The sequence below is a fragment of the Chaetodon auriga genome, chromosome 20, assembly GCF_051107435.1.
Source record: "Chaetodon auriga isolate fChaAug3 chromosome 20, fChaAug3.hap1, whole genome shotgun sequence".
NCBI classification, from domain to species: Eukaryota; Metazoa; Chordata; class Actinopteri; order Chaetodontiformes; family Chaetodontidae; genus Chaetodon; species Chaetodon auriga.
This window is the reverse complement of record NC_135093.1, coordinates 500,001-519,192: the sequence shown is the minus strand read 5'-3', so window position 1 is coordinate 519,192 and position 19,192 is coordinate 500,001. Positions and strand designations below refer to the sequence as shown.

The 19,192-nt window shown below is 50.4% G+C and overlaps 2 protein-coding genes across 3 annotated transcripts in view; one reads left to right on the top strand and one right to left on the bottom strand.

Annotated features, from left to right (window-relative positions):
- The first annotated feature begins 295 nt into the window (after window positions 1-295).
- On the top strand, window positions 296-11,200 carry kif20bb (kinesin family member 20Bb). Of its 2 annotated transcripts, none has more exons than XM_076760134.1 (30): window positions 296-372; window positions 997-1,101; window positions 1,302-1,391; window positions 1,669-1,788; window positions 2,453-2,591; window positions 2,689-2,873; window positions 2,995-3,037; window positions 3,311-3,450; window positions 3,980-4,052; window positions 4,290-4,401; window positions 4,825-4,896; window positions 5,008-5,154; window positions 5,245-5,407; window positions 5,623-6,041; window positions 6,129-6,252; window positions 6,339-6,450; window positions 6,557-6,618; window positions 6,719-6,838; window positions 6,949-7,114; window positions 7,202-7,390; window positions 7,512-7,636; window positions 7,921-8,094; window positions 8,539-8,699; window positions 8,816-8,994; window positions 9,261-9,490; window positions 9,777-9,902; window positions 10,220-10,273; window positions 10,349-10,439; window positions 10,629-10,765; window positions 10,908-11,200. In XM_076760134.1, exons 2-30 carry the CDS (start codon window positions 997-999, stop codon window positions 10,986-10,988), a joined length of 3,939 nt encoding a protein of 1,312 aa, XP_076616249.1. In that variant the 5' UTR covers window positions 296-372; the 3' UTR covers window positions 10,989-11,200. The 2 variants fall into 2 exon arrangements, with proteins under 2 accessions (XP_076616249.1, XP_076616248.1); XM_076760133.1 differs by having other exon boundaries at window positions 6,333-6,450.
- Window positions 11,201-13,184: 1,984 nt separating this feature from the next.
- Window positions 13,185-19,192, bottom strand: part of LOC143339261 (monocarboxylate transporter 12-B-like) — an 8,483-nt gene continuing 2,475 nt past the window's right edge. The window contains exons 2-7 of the mRNA XM_076760430.1: window positions 16,993-17,096; window positions 16,757-16,900; window positions 15,946-16,239; window positions 15,031-15,412; window positions 14,448-14,707; window positions 13,185-13,420 (exon numbers count right to left, since the gene is read on the bottom strand). Of these exons, the coding sequence (XP_076616545.1) occupies window positions 13,185-13,420; window positions 14,448-14,707; window positions 15,031-15,412; window positions 15,946-16,239; window positions 16,757-16,900; window positions 16,993-17,096 (1,420 nt within the window). The remainder of the gene's footprint in view (window positions 13,421-14,447; window positions 14,708-15,030; window positions 15,413-15,945; window positions 16,240-16,756; window positions 16,901-16,992; window positions 17,097-19,192) is intronic.

Below are 19,192 nucleotides of genomic sequence, written 5' to 3'. Positions count from 1 at the left end.
ATCAACATCAACATAAAGATATGATTTAAAAAAAATACGTCATTCTTCTTCTCAGTCCCGCCAACAGTTTGACAGTTTAATTTTTGTTTTTAGTGTTTTTAAGTCTGAGAGTCTTAATATAGTGATAGCGTTATCAGTAAATTCACAGAAAAATCCAGTGAAATTGGGGTTAATTTTTGTCGCGAGATCATATCCGAGGGTGCGAGCGTGATTTGCGTGACGTCGGCATGTACCAGCCGTATGATTGGTCCTCTTGTCCCAGTTTAAAAAGTAAACCGCGGAGCCGAGAGAAGTAGCTAAAGCTAATGCTACAGATTGCCTTTCGATGTTTTCGACTTAAATGCTTCGTCTGGTGAATAAAACACATCCAGAGTGAGTTACAGTTTGATAAAATGTCGGTTTAAGTCATAGAGATGTGGTTTAATGATGTGTGACGTGATGTTTTGGATTGAACATGCGTTTAAACAAACGCGTGTAGCGTGTTTGAGGCTTAGCTAGTTGTGGTTCATGCTAATAACAGACAGTAGTTTAAAAACTCTTCAGCTCCACTTTACGGCTGTTCGGCTACTTTCTGATCTGTTTTGACTGTTGATCGATGCCAGTTATGTGTTTGTCCGTTTGTATTGGACAAAAAACGATGTTATCGAACCCGAGTGAGTGTTTACAGCTCGGATATGTTCTGTTCACTTCACTGTTGGACCTCTGAACCTCGTAAATAAAGACACGTTTAAATGGTCTCTTCCACCGGTGAACGTTGATCTCCACCACACTGATTTAACATCTGTCAACCTTCAGAATGTGTTTTCCTGTCCATCGATCTCTACCGGACTGTGTCGTCGAGCCAAAGGTGGATTTACATCAGATCTGGAGGGACTTTGGTTTGAATGTCACCGACGGATGATGGCGATGTTAATGTGTAGAAGTAAAGTGAAGTGGAGCTGAAAATTGAAGGACTGAGACGCAGTGAGACTGATGTTGACATGTTATGTGTGTTAGATGATGGAGTCTTGTTTAGCCGGGAAGCCCGAGAGAGTCGGGCCGGTGGAGGTGGAGGACATCAGGAGAGATCTGCTGGATGAATTTGCTGCTCTGCCAGCACAGGTCTGTCTGTCTGTCTGTCTCTCTGTCTGTCAGTTAGTCAGTCACTGTCTGTCTGCCCGTTACTGTCTCTTTGCCCGTGTTTCTGTCTGTCTGTCTGTCTGCCTGCCTGCCTGCCTGCCTGTCTGTCTGTCTGTCTGTCAGTCAGGTGTTGTTGACCTTGCTGGACGATGGACTGATCTGTGTTCTGTCTGTCTCATTAGGACAGTGTCCAGTCGCAGTCTGAGAACCTGCAGGTCTACCTGAGGATTCGACCGTTCACTGCAGCCGAGAGTGACAGCAGAGAGTCACAGGTGTCACACTCACACACACACACACACACACAGTAAGTTAAAGTTAATGGATATTCATACACAGCAGCTGCAGCATTGGTCTTTACATTTTACTGAAACATTTTGATAAAATAATGGGACTCAACCATGAAAACAACGTCTGACTCCAAGCAATGATAATCGATGGATCGTTCGTCATTTTCTGTCAGAGCTGCTGGTTCCAGATCCTCAGATGTGACAGTTCAGTGCTTTTGTTAATGTTTGTAACCTGAATGTCTTTGTTGTACTTTGTCTTCAGGACTGTGTGACTATTGAGGGACCGGACACTGTTGTCCTTAAGGCTCCCAGGAGCTGTCAATCAAACCGGCAGAACGATAAGTCCCTCCCACATACGGCCCAGAGGTTCACCTTCACACAGGTTGCTGTGACGTCTGTCTGTCTGTCTGCCTGCCTTCCTGTCTGCCTGTCTGTCTGTCTGTCTGTCTGTCTGTCTGTCTGTCTGTCTGCCTGCCTTCCTGTCTGTCTGTCTGTCTGTCTGTCTGTCTGTCTGCCTGTCTGCCTGCCTTCCTGTCTGTCTGTCTGTCTGTCTGTCTGCCTGCCTGCCTGTCTGTCTGTCTGTCTGCCTGCCTGCCTGCTTACCTGCCTGTCTGTCTGTCTGTCTGTCTGTCTGCCTGCCTGCCTGCTTACCTGCCTGTCTGTCTGTCTGTCTGTCTGTCTGTCTGTCTGTCTGTCTGTCTGCCTGCTTACCTGCCTGTCTGTCTGTCTTCCTGTCTGCCTGTCTGTCTTTCTGTCTGTCTGCCTGCCTGCCTGCCTACCTGTCTGTCTGTCTGCCTGTCTTCCTGTCTGTCTTCCTACCTGCCTGTCTGTCTGTCTTCCTGTCTGTCTACCTGTCTGCCTGTCTGTCTACCTGTCTGTCTGTCTGTCTGTCTGTCTGTCTGTCTGTCTGTCTGTCTGTCTGTCTGCCTGCCTGTCTGCCTGTCTGTCTGTATGTCTGTATGTCTGTTTTCTTTTGGAGTCATTTTCCCTATCCATCCTGGTTCTTTTGAAAACTCACGTCCATGTCCTCTCTGGTCGGCGTTGAGGTGTTTGGTCCGGAGGCCGGTCAGAGGAAGGTGTTTGACGGTTCGGTTCGGGGTTTGGTCCAAGACGTTCTGAATGGAGGAAACTGTCTGGTTTTCACTTATGGAGTCACCAACGCTGGAAAAACCTTCACATTCCTGGGTCAGAAACACAACCTGCCTGTCTGTCTGTCTGTCTGAAACACGACGTTACCACTTGAGTCTCTAGCTGTCTGTCTCTCTTCCTGTCTGTCTCTCAGGTCCGGATCATGACAGCGGTCTGTTGCCCAGGTCTTTGTCGGTCATCTTTAACAGCATTGAAGGTCATCTGTACAATCGGACTGATCTGAAGCCTCAGCGCTGCAGAGACTACAGCAGACTGACTCCAGACCAGCAGGCAGCAGAGAACAGCAGCAAGAAGAACCTGATGAGGCTGCTCAAAGAGGTCAGACGCGCGCGCACACACACACACACACACACACACACACAGAGCAAATACAAGTACAACACCGTCTGCACACAGTGTGAGGATGTAGTGTGTACTAGTGTGTGCCGTCTCTCTGCAGAGCGACAAAAGTCAGACGTCTGGAAGATCAACTTTTCTAGACGGTCAGTGAGGTTCACCATGAAGTCCCACCTGTACACCTGAGGATGTAACCCAAAGCACTGAACGTGTGTGTGTGTGTGTGTGTGTGTGTGTGTGTCTGTGTGTGTGTGTGTGTGTGTCTGTGTGTGTGTGTGTGAGTGTGTGTCTGTCTGTCTGTGTCTGTCTGTGTCTGTGTCTGTGTCTGTGTCTGTCTGTCTGTCTGTGTGTGTGTGTGTGTGTGTGTGTGTGTGTGTGTGTGTGTGTGTGTGTGTGTGTGTGTGTGTGTGTGTGTGCAGGCTCGTCTCTCAGCACTGACAGCAGTGTGAACAGTGAAGCTGACAGTTTCTGTCTGGACGTCAACTCAAGCGTCCGTTTCTCCGTCTGGGTTTCATTCTGTGAGATTTACAACGACAACATCCACGACCTGCTGGAACAGGTGACACACACACACACACACACACACACACACACACACGTTTGTACTTCTGTTTTCTCTGCTTCTCTGGTGTCCGCCCTCTCTCTCTCCTCTCCTGATTGGCTGAATTCAGAGTTCATTTCAACCAAACCAGAGTCAGTGATGCTTGTTGGAGCAGTGAGTGATGAACCGAGAAGGTTCTGATGAGTTTTGTTTGGTGTGTGTCAGTTTGAAACAGGTGTGTTTTACCATGTTAAATTCCTGTTTCTGTGAATGGAGTCTGGTGGCTTTGATGATGAGAGTCAAAGGTGAGAGCTGCTTTGTGATATTGATAATGTTTGATCGGAGGCCCTCCTGTTTGTCTGGGACACTGAAACATGCTGACTGACACCCTGTCACCTGTCCTGTCTCACCTTTACCTGAGGTGCCTGTGCTGCCTCAATACAAAGCTGATTGGAGTGTTGATGATTGAAAGAATCAAACTGTCCAAATAAGCGGACGATCAGTGGTTGAGCTGCGGTTGATCGTCTGATTGATCTGTGATGTTCAGGTTCCCAGTGGACACCACAGGAGAACGGTGTTGCGTCTGTCCCAGGACGTCAAAGGAAACTCTTTCATCAAAGGTAACACTGCGTGCATGCATGCAATATTGTGATGTGTTACTGTATGTGGGTCAGATAGAGCAGTGGTTTTCAAAGTGGGGGGGCGCACACACAGTGCACACCCCTCCCTCACATCCACACACCAGGTGGACGAGCGACGAGCAGTTTCCTACCATGGACAGAGAGACGGACTGGATTGGACAGATTTATGTGAGAGGAGTCATTGGAAATGTTTTGTTGTTCTTGTCGATGTTTCAGATCTGCGGTGGGTCCAGGTGAACAGTTCTGATGAGGCCTACAGAGTGATGAAGATCGGGAAGAAGAACCAGAGTTTCTCCTCCACCAGACTGAACCAGCTGTCCAGCAGGAGGTGAGCTGCTAACGCTAAGCCCTGAAACTGTTTGAGTGTCTTCAGTTCACATCGAGGGTTTCTTGCACTGAGACTCAGCACTGATGTATAAGTCAAACATCAAACCAGTCCTGAAGTCCAGCTGGAGTGTAAAACACTCACACACATGAATTTACAGCCGACGGCAGCAGATCTTTAGTCTTTTGCTGCAGCGATCAGAAGGCGAACAGTAGAAGTACAGAGCTCACCTCGCCAACGTGTGAATGTGCTGCATGTGTTTGATTGGCCGGCGCAGTCAAAGTGGAGCCCCGTGTGTGTCGACAGGCCGCTCATTGAAATGAATGAAGAGGCTGCAGTTACACACACACATCGGTGTGTGTGTGTGTGTGTGTGTGTGTGTGTGTGAGAGCAGAGGACTGATCCGGCTCTTGTGTGTCTCTGCAGCCACAGCATCTTCTCCATCAGGATCCTCAGAGTGGACGACATCGGAGTTCCCAGAGTCCTCGGCATCAGCGAGTAAGACCACGCCGTCTCCGCCCTGTTTATGCCCCAGCGTGGAGCCATGAGCTGACGGTCGGACGTCCGGCGTCCTGTGTAGACGGTCATTCTGTGTCTTTGTGTGTTCAGGCTGTCTCTCTGCGATCTGGCCGGCTCTGAGCGCTGCTCTCGCACTCTGAACACCGGAGAGAGGCTGAAGGAGGCAGGAAACATCAACAGCTCGCTGCTCACGCTGGGCAAATGCATCAGTGCCATGAGACTCAACCAACACGCCAAGTAGGACAACTGTGTGTGTGTGTGTGCTTGTGTGTGCGCACGGTCATGTCTAAGAGACACCTGGATGACAGGTGATCTGTCTCTCTGCAGGTTCCAGCACCACGTTCCCTTCAGGGAGTCCAAACTCACCCACTTCCTGCAGTTCTTCTTCTGCGGTGCCGGCCGGGTCTCCATGGTGGTCAACATCAACCAGAGCTCGTCCTGCTTCGACGAGACGCTCAACGTCCTCAAGTTCTCTGCCCTCGCCCAGAAGGTCAGCACACACAAGCTCACAGACGTACCTGTACCATCAACAGGTGTGACAGGCGAATGCAAAACGACAGAATGAACTCCTGAACCTCACAAACGGGTCTGAGGGTCCACCTTTCAGAAGATCTGGACAGATTGTCTCTGGCTGTCTCTGCGATCAGACAGTTTCTGATTTCAATTATTATTATTCTGTCTCTGTCTCTGTCTCTGTCCCTCTAGGTGGTGGTGCTGAACTCGAGGCCGGTGGTCCTAGACGACGCCCCCCACAGGTCGGCCATGGAGCTGTCGATGATGATCGATGAGGCGAGCCAGCGCAGGAACGTGTCGGGGCACGGCAGGAAGAGCTCGATGGTCGCCTGGGAGACGACCCTGGAGGACGTGCTGGAGGATGATGGTGGTGAAGAGTGGGAGGAGGAGGAGGAGGAGGAGAGTGTGATGGAGGGAACGGTACTAGAGGCAGGAGGCGAGGAGGACGAGGAGGAGGAGGAGGAAGAGGACAGGACCATGGAGGAGGAGGTGAAGGTAAGGGTGAAGGCGGACAGAGAGGCAGCGCTGCGTTTGGTCCTGGAGGCTCAGATCAGAGAAGAAGTCAGCACCGAGTTCATGGAACTCTTCAACAAGATGGAGAAAGACTACAGGTAACGAGTCCCCGTCGTCATGTGACCTAAGCAGCGTGTGCAGAGGGACACCTGTCACTCAGATCATGTCCTGTGTCTGTGCGTCAGCGACCGTCTGGAGAAGGAGAAGGAGATCCTGGAGGAGAGGGCCGAGAAGAGGGTGGAGATCCTGAAGAACCTGGTCAGCAAGACGGTCAACCTGTCCGCCGTCGACGCCGACGACGACAGCAAGGTGAGTGACAAGCCTTCACCTGTTGACACAGCCCGCCCCATCACTGATCAGCATCACTGATCGCTGTGATTGGCTGTCAGGAGCAGCAGGCGGCCATGCTGGAGGGAATCATCGGCTCATTGACTGAAGACCTGGAGAAGATCAGAGAGGACGCCCAGAGTGTCCATCAGTGTCTGACTGAACACACAAACACTGCAGGTGCGCACGCACGCACACACACACACGCGCACGCACACACACTGACCGCATGCTTCAGTCGATGTAACGCAGACTTTCTGACCTCTGTGTTGATTTGTACCTGCAGAGTTGGAGTCTTTGCGATTGGAGAAGCAGCAGTCACATGACCAACTGCAGGAGGCCAAGGAGGTACCTACAGTCGTCTTCTTCTTCCCTCTTAATGAATTACAGATATGTACATTGTGCCTGATCTACTGTATCGATAAAGATTGACCTTTGACCTTTGCAGACTCTGCAGCAGCAGCAGCAGAAGTTATCCGAGCTGACGGAGATCTGTCAGCAGAAAGACGACATCATCAACAAACTCCAGGCCGCCATGGACGTCACCGTGGAGAACGCCACCAGAGACGTAAACGCACCCTTATTTTACGAGTTCAAGTCCGAGCCCCTGAAAGATCGTCCATCACAGTGAACAGGAAGTGTCGTCCCCTAACTCTGTGGGCGCTTCCTGTCTTTCAGAGGACTCTGGTGGAGTCAATCAGGTCAGAGCTGCTGCAGCTTCAGACGTCCTGCCGCTGTGTGAGGAGGACAGGAGGAGAGGAGGGGAAGGAGGAGGAGGAGAGCAGGAAACGCCAGCGTGAAGCTCCGGAGGATCAAGAGGAGAGGGGACCGGCAAGGAAGAGAGGTGAGAGGAGGAGGAGGGAGGAGGTGGGAGGAATTAAGTTTTCAGTGCGGAGCCTTTATTTTCTTTCTTTATCATCCCTCGGCTCAGTGGTTCTGGAGGAGGAGATCTGGAGGCTCCAGGAGGAAAACGACAAGAATGAAGAAACCATTGCGGAGCTGAGGGAGAAGGAGGAGAGGAGGAGGGGGCTAGAGGAGGCCCTGAGGAGACGGGAGGAGGAGGTGGAGGAGTTAAAAAAGGAGCAGGCTTTGCTGGAGCAGAAGTTAGAGAATGTGACCGGTAAGAGTTGAAGATCTCACTGCTGCATGGCCAGAAGTGTGTGGACACAGTGGACCTCACCACAGTGTCCACAGGTGTCCACACAGAGACCCTCACTCCCTGCTTTTCTCCACCCCCGCAGGTCCGTCCGAGTGTCTAAACTGTGACTCGGTGTTTTCGTCTCTGGAGGTGGAGCAAAGGGAAACATCCAGACTGACGAAGGAGAACAAAGCTCTGGTTAACGGCATCTTCCAGCTGCAGACGGAGGTACTGGCCACTTTATTAGGTACACCTCTACAGTCTGAGACAAGGCCGTGCCTCAGCTGTGCCTCAGCTGCCTCAGCTGCCTCAGCTGTGCCTCAGCCGTGCCTCAGCTGCCTCAGCTGCCTCAGCTGTGCCTCAGCCGTGCCTCAGCTGCCTCAGCTGTGCCTCAGCCGTGCCTCAGCGTGTCTGGGTTGTTTTCAGTGACCAATCAGAACACTTCTGAAGATGCTGCCTCGGTGAAAGTGATCAAGATGAACCCAAGAGTAACTTTTCTAAACTGTTTCCAGGTGACCAGCCTCCAGTCGCAGCTCAAACAGCTGACTGACAGGCGTGACAGCCTATCAGAGCAGCTCAACACTGCGAAGACCCGCCTCAAAGACCTGGAGAGCCAATCAGAGGAGAAGGCCAACGTCATCAACAGTCTGACACAAGAAGTGGAGCGTCTGAGACAGGAAGTCAAGGTTCGTCCCGTTCCTTTGTTTCTCTGACGTCGTCAGTCGACTCGGCTGATTGATCATATTGATCCGTCCGTCATATTTCTGATCAAGTGGATCGATCATTAACTTAGCTGCAGTACAGTGATGACATCAACCTTTATAGAAAAACTGTCAATAACACTGAGGTCCAGATGTTCAGCTCCCCTGACAGTCATTGATCGACGATCGTCTGTTCATGGCGAATGATCAGGCAGCACGTCGCCTCATTGGTGGAAAAAGAAACCTTCAAAATTAACAAAAAAAAAAAAAAGCCAAAATCAGGACAGGAAGTGTGAGGAGACAGCATCATCATCATCATCATCATCATCATCATCATCATCATCAGACAGAGCATGGCACCTCTGTGGGTCAATGATCAGCTGATTGATTGATTGATTGATTGATTGATTGATTGATTGGTTGATTCAGGAGGAGGAGGGGCGGAGCAGCAGCAGCCGTGTTTTCCACGTCGCCATGGAGGAGCTGAAGAAGGAGAGCCAGGCAGCGCTGGAGAGATCGGCTCAGAAATCCCAACAGATCCAAGATCTGCAGAGACAAAAGAGGGAGCTGGAGGAAACGCTGACATGCAGGTCAAGGGATCGTTATCACGATCGATCGCCTATTGATCGCTCATTGATTAATAAACCACAGAGCCGACAGGTGACAAGAGAACAGCTGATTTACTGTCCTCCTCTTCCTCCTGCAGCGAGAACAGGTGTGTTGAGCTCAGCGAGCAGATGGCCAATCAGAAAGCAGAATTCTCCCATCAGCTCCAGAGTCTGAGGGCGGAGCTCGAGTCCGAGGGCGGAGCTCTGCGTGCTAGACTGGAGGAGATGGAGAGGTCGGAGGAGGACAGGAGGAGAGACCAGGAGAGAGAGAAAGAAGGTGAGAGGATGAAGAGCTCTGAATGTGTGCTAACCACGGTCACATGGTGCAGCGCCGTCTGTCTGCGTACATCAGTTTATAACTGACCACGTGACCTCACGAGCTTACAGTTTGCTCATTGGCTGAGAGCAGGAAACCGCTGTGGTCTGCTCCTGCTGGGCGGTGTGGAGTAATCTGAGACGAGGTGTCTTCATTGTCTCAAACGGTGATGAAGATGATCTGAGGGGCGGACCGGGTGAATCTGAACTCTGCTTCCTCTCTGCCAGAGCTGGAGCGTCTGAAGGAGGACCTGCACAGGAGGCAGGAGGCAGAGGAGAGGAAGGTGTCTGTGGTGGAGGAGCTGAAGGAGGAGATCCAGAGGCTCCAGGAGAGGAGGGGGAGACGGCAGCAACAGCGGGGGGAGGAGAAGGAGGAGGAGAGGAGCAGGGAGTTTGAGGCTGTGAAGAGAGAGATGGAGAGACTGCAGAGCCTGAAGGAGGAGAGAGGGAGCGAGCAGGTGAGTTTACCTGCCGGCCCGCAGGTGCAGGTCTACCTGCACACAGTGTGCGTGTGACAGCCAGCAGGGGGCGACGTTACCACAGAGAAACAGAAAGCCATCACACACTGACCAGAGAACAGATGTTATTGATTGATTGATTGATTGATCAGTGACTTTATTAACTGATAATCACACATTGGATGTTCTTGATTCATGAAGTAATGATCAACATTCTGTGTTTTTATTTCTCACTGTGAACTTTAAACTGCACCAACGCGCTTCTTATCTGTGTGTGCATGTGTAGAAGTGTGGTGGGTGTGTCCGTCTTCCAGAACGGGACATTGGTGTCTCTCCTCTGAGGTCCAACATGGCCGACAAGAAGAAAATCCCCAAAACTACAGGAAGGAAGAGGAAGAGCAGCGAGGTGGAGGTGAGCGAGCGAGTGAGCGAGCGAGTACTTCACTGGTTTTAAAGCAGGTCTAAACCTGTAGAGAGATGAGATGTCACACCTCACCTGTGTGTGTGCGTGTGTGTGCGCGTGTGTGTGTGTGTGTGTGTGTGTGTGCGTTTGTGTGTGTGTGTGCGTGCGTGCGTGCGTGCGTGTACGTGTGCGCGCATGCGTGCGTGTGTGTGTGCCCGCGCGTGCGTGCATGCATGTGTGCGTGCGTGTGCGTTTGTGTGCGTGCGTGCGTGTGCGTTTGTGTGCGTGCGCGTGCGTGCGTGCGTGCGTGTGTGTGTGTTTTCCAGAACCTGGTGTTCAGTGAGACCAAGAGGAATCGAAACACTCGAAACAACAAACAGGTGAGACATGACCCGCCATGGAGACGAAGACGTCCTGTCAGCAGCGAGGCTGAGTGTCTGTCTGTGTCTCCTCAGTCTTCTTCTGTGGTGAAGGACAACAGAGACGGGACTCTTCAGAAGATCGGAGAGTTGATCCAGAGCTCTCCGTCCATCCTGGGCAGCAAAGGTCAGTGTGTCTTCAAGTATGGACCAGGTGAGTCCTCTTGCTGCTTCAGAGGACGGAGACGCTGTGTGGAGGACATACTCAGTGTGGACTGAATGTTGGACAGTTCAGTGGACGGTCCATACTGCACATGTCTCCTGTGAACGCCCCCCACCTGCTCCTGGTTTCACCTTTTATCTTCTGTCTCTGCAGCAAAAACCATCATCAGTCTGGTCAGTGGACATTCAGCAGGGACGGAGACGCTTTCCACTGCAACCAAACCGAGACAAGGACGGAAGAAGCTTTACAAGAAGGACGCCTCGTGTCTGCTGATCGACTCTCCACACATGGTGAGACAGACACTCTGCACTCTCTGAGTTTCACACCTCAGGTATCAGGACGTTTCTGTAACCTGAGGACATTGTGAGGACGTTTGGACGTCTCTGTGCTGCTGGGACGTTGGTAGGACGTGACGTTGTGTTTGTGGTTCAGGTGTCAGGAGGAGCTGAGGAGAAGGAGAGCGATCACCTGATCATCAGGAGACAGCTGCGGTCCAAGACGAGCAGGAAGTGACATCACCATGGTCATGTGACATCGCCGTGCTGTACGGGTTAGTTTTCAGGCGGGATTAAAAGCTCTCAGGACGCTCTGAGAGCAGAACTTTTCCTGAAGGACACTTTGATTTTAAACATGTGTACAGTTTTTCTTTCTGCTCGTTTTCGTTGTTTGGTTTGTGATTTTTCATTAAAAGCTGAAAACGAAGCGACGTTCCTCGTTAGTGTGAAAATAAAACCACCCCAGCCTCACGCACGGCGCTCAGCTGTTTGCTCCACTTTGTTTCTACGGTGGCTCGGAGGATCCAAACTCAAGGCAACACCTCCAACAGTAAGACAGAAATACGTCTGTGGGCTTTCAAAATAAAAGCACAACATCTCAAATAAAAGAACAGATACAAATATATCGCTGTGATGGGCTTTAGTTCATCTGGATGCTTCTCAGTTAACTGGTGGAGTTTCTTCTCTTTTTAATGCGTTTCAGACCAGTTTCAGACCAGTTTCAAACCAGTTGTGTTGTGCAGTGGGAGTGTACACAAAAATAGATTTTTCCAACATCACAGCTGTCGTTTATGAAGAAGAAAGAAAGAATGTCACTCTAAAGCTCCTCGTCTTCAAACGCTGGCTGAGACAGGACAGCTGATGGACCAGAGGACACAGATCCTGAATCAATTTTATTCAAATACCACATCCCGAAAGCGTGTATTTACAAAAAAACAATGAAGTTCATCAGTTTGAACATGAAAAATCTCTCTGCTGTATTCAGTTGAATCGACGTTGACGAGGATTTGAGAATCATTCTGTTCTGATTTTATTTCTGTTTGACTGACGAATGAGCCAGAGGTCTAACAAAAGTCTAACATTGTTTCTAATCAGGAAACCTTCAGTCTCTGTGGAGACAGTTTGACTCTTCAGACATAAATGTGACTCTTATTGTGACATTAACAGGAAGTTCACAGTCTGACTTAATGTCCTAAAACCGCCTACAAACAGACTGTTTCACTGTAACCAATCAAAGACACATTTCTTTCACCGTGTGAGGCAGCGGATTCGTGAGATCACGTGAGATCACGTGAGATCACACAGGGTGAGAATCCATCTCTTCAAGTTCTGCGTCTGTGGCTGAATCACAGCCCTTCAATCAATTCATTAATACAAACAGCTCTTAGTTATATAGAAAAGAGTAGATAACCACGTTTTTCCAAGGGTCCCTGAACACAACACACGTGGTTGACGTCACATCGGTGCAGAGCGTCGCTGTTTCGAGAGGAACGGAACGTGTCTGCGCGTTAAAGAGGAAGCAGCTGATGTTTCCTGGACGACGTCCAGATGCTTGTGATTAACGAAGCTTCTGGTCGGAGTATTGATCGATACCGAGTTAAAACCACACACACACACACACACACTTTGGTGACTTCCTGACTCGTTACCTGTTACCTGAGTGACCTGCAGCCTCTGCAAACGTTTGATTGGCTGCTTTTGGTTCGTTCCTGAGACTCCAGAGAGCAAATGAGGATGATGGGGGTGATTTTCTGTGATGTGAAACGCAGAAAAGCTGCAGATACGAACGCTTCAACAGTGGAAACCGGCGGATGTTTGGCACATTTCCTAAAAATGATTTGACTGATTCATTGATTACGACAGCACTGGCTGATTAACTTGCTGTCAATCAATCAACCAACTAATTTTCTCAGCTCTAGTTTTACAGTGGAGTCAGATTCCTCGTCAAAAATCCAATAAGCTGATCCTGATCCTGATCCTGATCCTGATCCAGTTTCCGGTCTCTGATCTTGGCTGATGTGGACACACTCATCATCAGATCAATATTTTACTGCTGTAGATTCCCTGAATGAAGACGTTTTAAGAGTAACGTTGTGTTAAATCCGTCTCCTGTTCGCTGTGACGTTCCTTCACACCTGTCAGACGCTGCTGAAGTTGACGTCCGTGTTTCGTCTTCGTCAGTTTGTGTCTTCTTCCTGTTTGAGGATGCCAGCCGCTGCCTGTTAGCTTGCGTGCTAGCGTTAGCATCTTTGACTCATCCTTCATCCCGATGAGCTCTAAAACAAAGAAAAACAAAAAAAGGCACTTGTTTGTCACAGTGTTTTACAGTCTTGGACTCGCCTTCAGTCACTTCCTCTGCCTCAGCCAATCACAGCCCTCGTCGCTGACTCCAGACTGTGGTGTTGATAAATCCGATTGGTGGTTTTCTGTGAGGCTACAAGGTGTCTGCCTGACTGACGTCCTCTTTGTTGAAGGTGACGAAGCATTTTGATTGGTCGGGCAGGATTGGGGGGAGGGGTTTGTGCTGGGTATCCTTGGCGATGGCGGTCACCCGGCGGTGGCAGCGGCGTATCCCGGCAACAGTGGTGAGGACGAGCGAGCTGGCCAGCATGGCGGCACCACCGAGGAAGAAGGTGGCCGTGTAACTTCCTGTGATGTCGACCAGCCAACCTGCAGGGAGAGAAGAAGAAGTGATGGATCAGTGATGGGAAACCGGTCGCCGACAGCTCGGATGTTGAGATCGTGGGGGGTCAGGAATACCTGGGCGTCCCCCTCAACCACAAACTGGACTGGACAGACAACACGAGGGTCCTGCACAGGAAGTCTCTGTTCCCTGTGCAGGTTTTTCCATTCGCAGTAACAGTTTGTGTACTGCTACATACCTGGATACTGCATATACTGCATTGTACAGAATGTTTAGAGACTATTTAGTTATTTTCTATTAGTATTTTATTCCTTTCTGTGTCTTTTTATACGGCTGCTGCCTCTAACACCCACATTTCCTGTGTGGGGGATTAATAGAGTCTTATCTTATCTTATCTTATCTTACAGCTCACAGAGAACTGAAGCATTTTTCATGATATTCCTGTTTTTTCTGAAGACATCAGCTCTGCTCTTTGCTCTCGTGTCACCAACGCTGACCGACCAATGAGCTGCCTGCGCTGTGACGCGGCAGGACTTACATAAGAGGGTCAACAGGAAGCTTTTATCTTCTGCTGAGTCTGAGCGTTACGTCACGTTTCTCGCCTTCAGGCAGGCGACGGAGTCCTGAGGCGGGACGAGAACTGACCTCAGACCAGCTGCCTCAGTTTTTACCTCTGAGACGAGAAGTTTGTGTCAGGAATCAACTCTCAAACTTCAGCAGCTGTGAAGTGGAACGAGGTACATTTACTGCAGTACTGCACTTAACTGCAGTTCTGAGGTACTCAAAAAAAAGTACAGAGAAAACCAAAGGTTTGTAGTTTTTCATGCGTCAGTAGTCATCAAACTGGCCGACATTCTCAGCTACAACGAGTACTTGTACTTTAAGTATTTTGTGCTTTTGAAGTATATATATTTACAAAAACTTGAAGGAAATATTGAACTCAGATGTCGGACAGTCCTTGAACACACCACATGTTCTAACTCATTAATGTGCTGACTCGGCGTTAAGCAGCCGTGATGTCAGAAGGGGGGCGGGCCTGTTTCAGTTCCTCACCTCCAATTGGCGGGCTGACGAGGTAGGGGATGGCGTGGAGGAAGTAGACCACGCCCAGCGCCGAGGACAGGTACTGCGCTCCCACCAGGTCCGACGTCACCACGGGGATCAGCGCCACGTAGGCGCCGTCAAAGTAACCGTAGAGGACGGCGAAGGACACGAGGAGCGGGAAGGACTGGAGCAACGGCACGAAGAGGCAGCAGACACCCTCCATCGCCACCGTGGAAACGTAACACGCCAGACGGAACGGCTTCAAACACCTGAGAGAGAAGAACAGAGGTTCATCCTCAGCCAATCACTGTGGAGGGCCGCAGGGGGCGGAGCCAACCTGTGAGCTACCTGAAAAATCCTTTAAAGCATGAATTTTAAAATAGCTGCTGATCACTTTCCTGTCGATGGAATGATCGATCAGTTGATTAGTGAACGACCTGCTCTGAGAGAATCACTCCAGGCGAGTCCTGAACCTTCAGTCTGGACCTGCGCTTCAGCTGGGACTCATTAACGGCTCGGGATGATCTGATCTGTCTTATTGATCGCGTATCGGTCGGAAGAGACCGATCGACTCGCACACGCTCAGTCGTACCTCCTGTCCGTCAGCCAGCCGAAGGTGATGTTGCCCATGATGTCGATGACTCCCAGGATGGACATGAGGAAGGCGGCCTGCTGGTGGCTGACTCCCACGCTCAGAGCGTAGGGCACCAGGTAGACGAAGGGGAGGCTGCAGCCGCCAGCCAGGAACAGGAAGGACAGGGCCAGGCCCAGGAAGCCCGGCAGCAGCAGGAAACGGTACTCCTTACTGGACAGGAAGCAGAAGTTGAAGCACCGCCTCCTCTGCAGCTGAGGGGCGGGGTCTCCTGACAGCAGAGGCAGGGGCAAAGACAAAGATTTGCCTGACGACAAAAGGCTGTCCTCTGAGTCTTTGGACAGTTTTAGTGCGAGCTCGGCGTCCTTTGACGAGAAGTTACCTGCATCAGGAGACAGATGGGTGATGATGATGATGATGAAGAGAAATCAAGAAATCCTTGTCACTAAAACTAAAAGTCAGCCCTCTGTCACAGAGTTAATACCTCCTCCTCTAAATCCGATTCTGTTTAATCTTCATCACTGCGCACATGCTGATGCTGATTGGCTGATAGCAGCCACATGCTGATGTTGATTGGCTGATAGCAGCCACACGCTGACGCTGATTGGCTGATAGCAGCCAAAGGACGAGAGAGAGGTGGAACAGTGTTGGGAAAACACTCTGATGTTGAACGAGGATGAACTGTCTGCCAACTCATTTCACACCCATCACTTCCTCTAAAGGTGGTCGCTCAGCTAGCGTGTTGCTACCTGCTGACACATTGATGGTTATTGTCAGAGTTGCTAAGAGGTAGCAGGCTGGTAGCATGTTGCTAGAGATCTACAGAGTGGGAACCTATGGGAACGTATGGAGTTTTGAGGTGGTGCAACCAACAGTAAAAGCACTCACAGTGTTCTGCGTTGTACAGCTCCTCACCAGCTTTCTCCTCCCTCACTGGCTCCTTCTCCTCTCCCTCTGCCCCCTCCTCCCGCAGCGTGATTGGTCGGAGCAGAGCCCCGCACACGCACAGGTTGGCCACAAAGGCGCTGAGGACGAGCAGCGCCCCCCTCCACGAGTACAGCTCGATGAGCAGCTGCACCGCCGGCGCCAACACGAAGGTGCCGATCCCGCTGCCCGACATGGCGATGCCGTACGCCAGCGCCTTCCGCTGGCGGAAGTAACAGCCAACCATGGCGATGGCCGGCGTGTAACAGAGAGCGAAGCCCAGACCTGGAGAGGGTTTAGGAATGAGAGGACGTTTGAGGACACCTTTTTTTAAGAATGAAGAAAACCGTCATTTTGTTTTTTCTACATCATAGATTTTTACTACAAAGAGTGGCGCTAACAGCTCTGCAGACAACCCTGCTAGAAAAACCAGCATAGACCAGCATGGAAATAATGCTGGTCTATGCTGGTTTATGCTGGTTTGGTGCTGGTTTATGCTGGTGGACCAGCATGGTGATGCTGGTGGACCAGCATGGTGTTGCTACTGATGCTAGTGGACCAGCATATAGTCCAGCTTATAGGTATCCCATCCTGTGCCATATCCCATCCCATGCTGGTGACCAGCATAGACCAGCATAGACCAGCATAAACCAGCATAGACCAGCATCCCAGCATCAAAACACAACAAATGCTGGTTTTTGCTGGTGACCTGCTATGCTGGTCTATGCTGGTTTTTCTAGCAGGGAAGTGTTCAAAAAAAGGACATTTTTAGAGCGTGAGGACGTTTCTTGTGTGTGTTGACCTGTCAGGACGCCCATGCTGAGGTAGAGGAGCTCCAGACTGGTGCTGAAGGAGCTGAGGAGGAGCCCAGAGGAGGACAGGAGCCCACCGAGCATCACAGCCACCCTGCAGGACCACCGGTTCCCAACCAGGCTGCCAACAGGAGCTACACACACACACACACACACACACACACACACACAGGGTCAGTCCAGCAGCTGATTGGACGCTGACCTGCTCCATCAGTGCGGTACTGACCACACAGCATGGTGGTGCAGTCCATCAGGCTGTGGATCCAGGCTGTGGCAGAGTAGTCGGTTCCAAAATGAGCCTGAAACTCCACGAAGAAGATGGAGACACACCTGCAGACACACACAGGAAGTGACATCACCGATCAATCGCTGATCAATCAGTAAAAAAACAGTCTGCTCTGATCCTGTTGACTGTTTCATATCAACACTGAGTCAGCATGACACAGCCATCAATGGACGCTCAGGTGTGTGTGTGTGTGTGTGTGTGTGTGTGTGTGTGTGTGTGTGTGTGAGGCTATGCTGTGCTATGCTAATGTAACGTATGTGGACAGTTTCAGCTGATCTCTGATCAGCTCTTCAGAGGCTCGGCAGGATCTTCCTGAACTGTCGTCCATTTTCCCTGCAGTGCATGCTGGGAGAACAGGTCGTGTGTGAATGCTGACTGGTTGTGTAAATTCTTCACTGTGTAAACAGACTCAAACAGAAGAAGTGTGAGCGCAAACTGTGTACGGGAAATGTGTGTCAGAGGTCAGAGTGTGTGTGTGTGTGTGTGTGTGTGTGTGTGTGTGTGAAGTCAACAAAGAGACACGAGGACGCCGCTGGTGTCTCCTCTGCTGCTCTGGATCGTGTTGCAGCAGCTTTTTATAAGTTTGAACGTGAAGTTCTTCCTGAACTCTGAATAGGTACAAACTGGTCTCAGACCAGTGACAGAGCTGCTCCAGTGGACGACTGCACACATTTATTTCCCTAAATCATTTTTCTGTCTCTCGTCTGTCCACTGAACATGAAGCTCCAGCCAACAGCTGGTTAGCTTAGCATAAAGACTGGAGGTGGGAAACGGTTAGCCTGGAGGAGATTACCGCTCGTGACCAATAGCGTCAGGATCCTCAGATCTTTACATACGACTGGTATGAAAGAAAAAACCTGTATACGAAGAATATTTGAGATATTCACGAGATGGTTCCTCCTTCGGTTTCCGCCTGAATGTCTGTTCATATTCATGTTTTTAATCCTTCACATGAGCGTGGGTGCTCCAGTGCGCAGGCGCTCCCGGACGATGTTTCTGACAGAACGAGGAGCACCTGAACGCACCGCTGGCACGGGTCTGCTGGAGCATGTCAGCGAACGTGTCGTCCTGAGTGTGACGTAAGACTGGTGTTTGTCCAGGTGTCACACACTGAGACCTTCAGAGGTTCACTGAAAGTGTCACAGCTGGTTAGTCAACACACGCACACATGTGCGCGCGCGCACACACACACACACACACACACACACACACACACCTGAGCGTCACAACACATTGTGTTTGCTGCAGGATCGTTCCTGTTTGTGTGAACTGTCCCTTTAAAGATGGACAGGATACCAAACTGACAGGTCATATCTCAGCCTATCAGAGCTCAGTCTGATGTTGAGTAACACCATGTTTCCTCATCAGGACGAACTGAAGGCTCGAGCCCAGCAACACTGAGAACGGTTCAATTCTGAAGCAAAATCACTTCATTTCTATGAAAATTCACTGATGACTTCAGTCAGTTGGCACAAAATATTGAATTTCTTTACTTTAAATTGACCAAAACCAACTGAGGGGACACAGCGTCCAGAGTGACAGTGAGTCTGCAGGTTCACTGAACATCCACATGTGCATTTATCCAGAATTTACTCTTTACTTTTGTCCTGTGATTCCAGTTCCACATCTTCTCACCTGGTAGAAATGTGACAGAGCAGGAACTGAGCCGCCGTCTACGCCCTGAAGAACATCTGCACCGCAACGACTTTTTCAGAGCTAAAACAACATAAAACTGCAGACAAAAACTTTTTTCCAAGTGGGCCCTGAACACAACACACACGCTGCGTGCCTGATCTTGACCCATCGCTTCCCAGTAACTACAGACCTCCATCCAAACCCACTTTCGTGTCCGCGGTGTTGGAAAACAAGACGTGTGCAGGTCCTGGACAGCAGTCCCATCTTTGATAAGTTCTGGTCTGGTGGTGGTTTGGAGCTGTTGTGTTCAGGGTTTCTGGGGAATGTTCAGTTCTGCTGCTGCTTGACTTCAGCGCAGCTCGACACGGCCGACCCCCCGTAGAACACCTGAGCAGTGGGCAGGTGTGACAGGTCCGCCTTGGACTGCTTTGCCTCCGATTGGTCAGACGGGAGTTTTTCTGGTTCCGCTGATCATCATACTTTTAGATTTTGTTATTTCCTGTTT

Bases quoted from the DNA above. Each gene is read 5' to 3' on its own strand.
- kif20bb (XM_076760133.1), top strand. From the start codon at position 997: ATGATGGAGTCTTGTTTAGCCGGGAAGCCCGAGAGAGTCGGGCCGGTG. The intron at 1,789-2,452 runs GTTGCTGTGACG...GTCGGCGTTGAG, and splicing joins AGAGGTTCACCTTCACACAG to GTGTTTGGTCCGGAGGCCGG. The intron at 3,451-3,979 runs GTGACACACACA...TGTGATGTTCAG, and splicing joins TCCACGACCTGCTGGAACAG to GTTCCCAGTGGACACCACAG.